This window comes from Puntigrus tetrazona, chromosome 14 (genome assembly GCF_018831695.1).
Source record: "Puntigrus tetrazona isolate hp1 chromosome 14, ASM1883169v1, whole genome shotgun sequence".
Taxonomy (NCBI): Eukaryota; Metazoa; Chordata; class Actinopteri; order Cypriniformes; family Cyprinidae; genus Puntigrus; species Puntigrus tetrazona.
This window is the reverse complement of record NC_056712.1, coordinates 9,067,499-9,069,759: the sequence shown is the minus strand read 5'-3', so window position 1 is coordinate 9,069,759 and position 2,261 is coordinate 9,067,499. Positions and strand designations below refer to the sequence as shown.

The window sequence follows — 2,261 nt, the reverse complement described above, 5'->3', positions numbered from 1 at the left end:
CCTGGCAAAGTAGTAGTTTGATTTAACTTAAAGAAACTGTGACATAAATATATTATTTAATGTAACTATATTACTACTAATAATAAAATAATAAAAATAATATTTAAACAAACATTATTTTTAAGGAATATTTACCAGAAAGATTATTTACCAGAATTTATTTACTACAAAAATGTAAATACGCAAAACACATATTTCTAAAAAAAAAAAAAAAATGTTTTTTTAAAAAAGAAATTAATTTATTTTGATTATTAAACTATTAAAATACAATCCAGACAATGTAAAATGTATTTCTGTTAAACTTTGAACAAATTGCTGTTAAACTGTGTAAATTAATTAATCAGACATGCTTTTTGTTAAATAACATTTTATTTAACCATTAAAAAAAAAGCTGAATTTGGAAAAAACTTAATAGGTCTCCCAGGGCCCTATTATAACTGCAATGGGGAGACCTACTCTATTATTAATATCTATGTATTTAGAATGTGATGTTGTTAAAGTATCTGTTGGTGCAATGGTCAGGTGTGCCAATATTTGTGTCCATGTCCATGTTTGTGTTTTCTACCTTCATCTGCAGATTTATTGGAAATGGATTCTGATTGGGAGTGTCCAATAACTTCCTGGGATGCGTCACGGTGGGCAGAGTTCAACGACACAGAGGAGATTCGACTGTACACAGACTTGGCAAGCTGCAAGGTTCAGCAGAAATACAAGGGACGAATAATGAGTTTAAAACAATAATTTTGACCAAAAATACTTATTTAAAAAGGCAGCACATTTTAATCTTTAGAGCCTAAAAACGTGCACAGTGTGGAAACTGAAGTTTATGAAGTTTCTCACATGTCCGTTTAGATGTTCTGCACTGGCTGGTTTGTGTATTGGTGCGAGTCCAGGTGGAGGGGACGGTGTGTGAGCGTGCGCTTGACTCTGGACCCCAGAGAGCAGAAGACCACCAAGAGTCGACTGAGACACTGACTGCAGCATNACACACACACACATTTCAGAACAATGGTATTTAGCTAAGTCATGTTAAAAAAAAATCAGTCAGTTCCAGTCAGGCTTATTATAAGTAACCACAATATATGTGGTTGAAAAGAGCACACACTCACCTGCTGTGTTAGCTGCTGAACTGAGTGCACTGGCCCATAGTGAAGCTGTGTGACCAGTAGCATGTGAATGTGTGTGAGCAGGTGCATGTGAGGGTGTATGAATGTGCTGAGAGTTGCTCACTGCTCCGTTCTGAATGTTTAACACAGAGCCATGACCATTAAGAATACAGTTTGGGTTCGACGAACCATTAGGAATAGGGCTGACAGGCGACCTTAGAAGACCAGCTGATGAAAGAGAGAGAAATCAAAGAGTGTTATTCTTGGAAACTAAAACACCAAAAGCATTAGCAATTATTTTCTTTATTTTTTTGCATAATGTGTATACAATTCAGTTATTTATTTATAGCATTCTAATACAGAGCATAATATATATTACTAATATACTAATACTAGTATATTATTAGTATAGTAATACTAATATTTTTAGTATTACTAATTTAGTTAATATTTAATAATTTAGATAATATTTTTTTAGGTTTTTGTTTACACACAAATCCATCTATAAATCTATTTGAATTTTCATTTATGCATCATAGCTTGTTTTCATATAAAGTTATTTAAAGTGTTTTTTTAACCTTTTTATCTAGTTACCTAGATAAAAAGATTGCTAGGATTTGAAACAAAGCTCAGAACTGTTAACTTTTAGTCACTATTATGGCACAAATCCTTAATGTAACTGTAAATATGCACAATTTGTGCATGAGAACAAGGCCTGAGTTTTGAGAACAACAGAGGGGACTGTTTTAAGTCACATTAATACTGTGTGAGTGAATGTGGAACACAGGCAAACACAAATACACACACACACACAGCTGTAGCTAATTATGGATCTGCTTGGCAGCGTGAGTTGTAATCTACTAACACAGACAGTAGTAATTATAGTGACTGCAGAGCTAAAGCAGGAATGTGTATGCTGTATTGATATAAACAGGCTTTGCTTAGAATACACATTCAAGGAATTACTTTTAGATCATAAATGTAACTTACTCAACCCATAAAATACATCTAAAAAAAAATAGCTAAATGTACAACTACGTTACCCAGAGTGCTTAGACTCAGTCCAGCTGAAGCCAGGGTGTCCAGTCCAATGGAGCCAATCAGGGGAGGGGAGGCGGGAGCATGTTCGTTAACAGCCACGTGGTTGATGGGAGG

The 2,261-nt window shown here is 34.3% G+C and overlaps 1 protein-coding gene across 1 annotated transcript in view; it reads right to left on the bottom strand.

Moving 5' to 3' along the window:
* The window catches only part of LOC122358212 (protein bicaudal C homolog 1-B-like), a 21,890-nt gene that overhangs the window by 4,414 nt on the left and 15,215 nt on the right, over positions 1–2,261 (bottom strand). Inside the window, 4 exon segments of the mRNA XM_043258000.1 lie at positions 566–689; positions 841–989; positions 1,086–1,334; positions 2,150–2,242. Of these exon segments, the coding sequence (XP_043113935.1) occupies positions 566–689; positions 841–989; positions 1,086–1,334; positions 2,150–2,242 (615 nt within the window).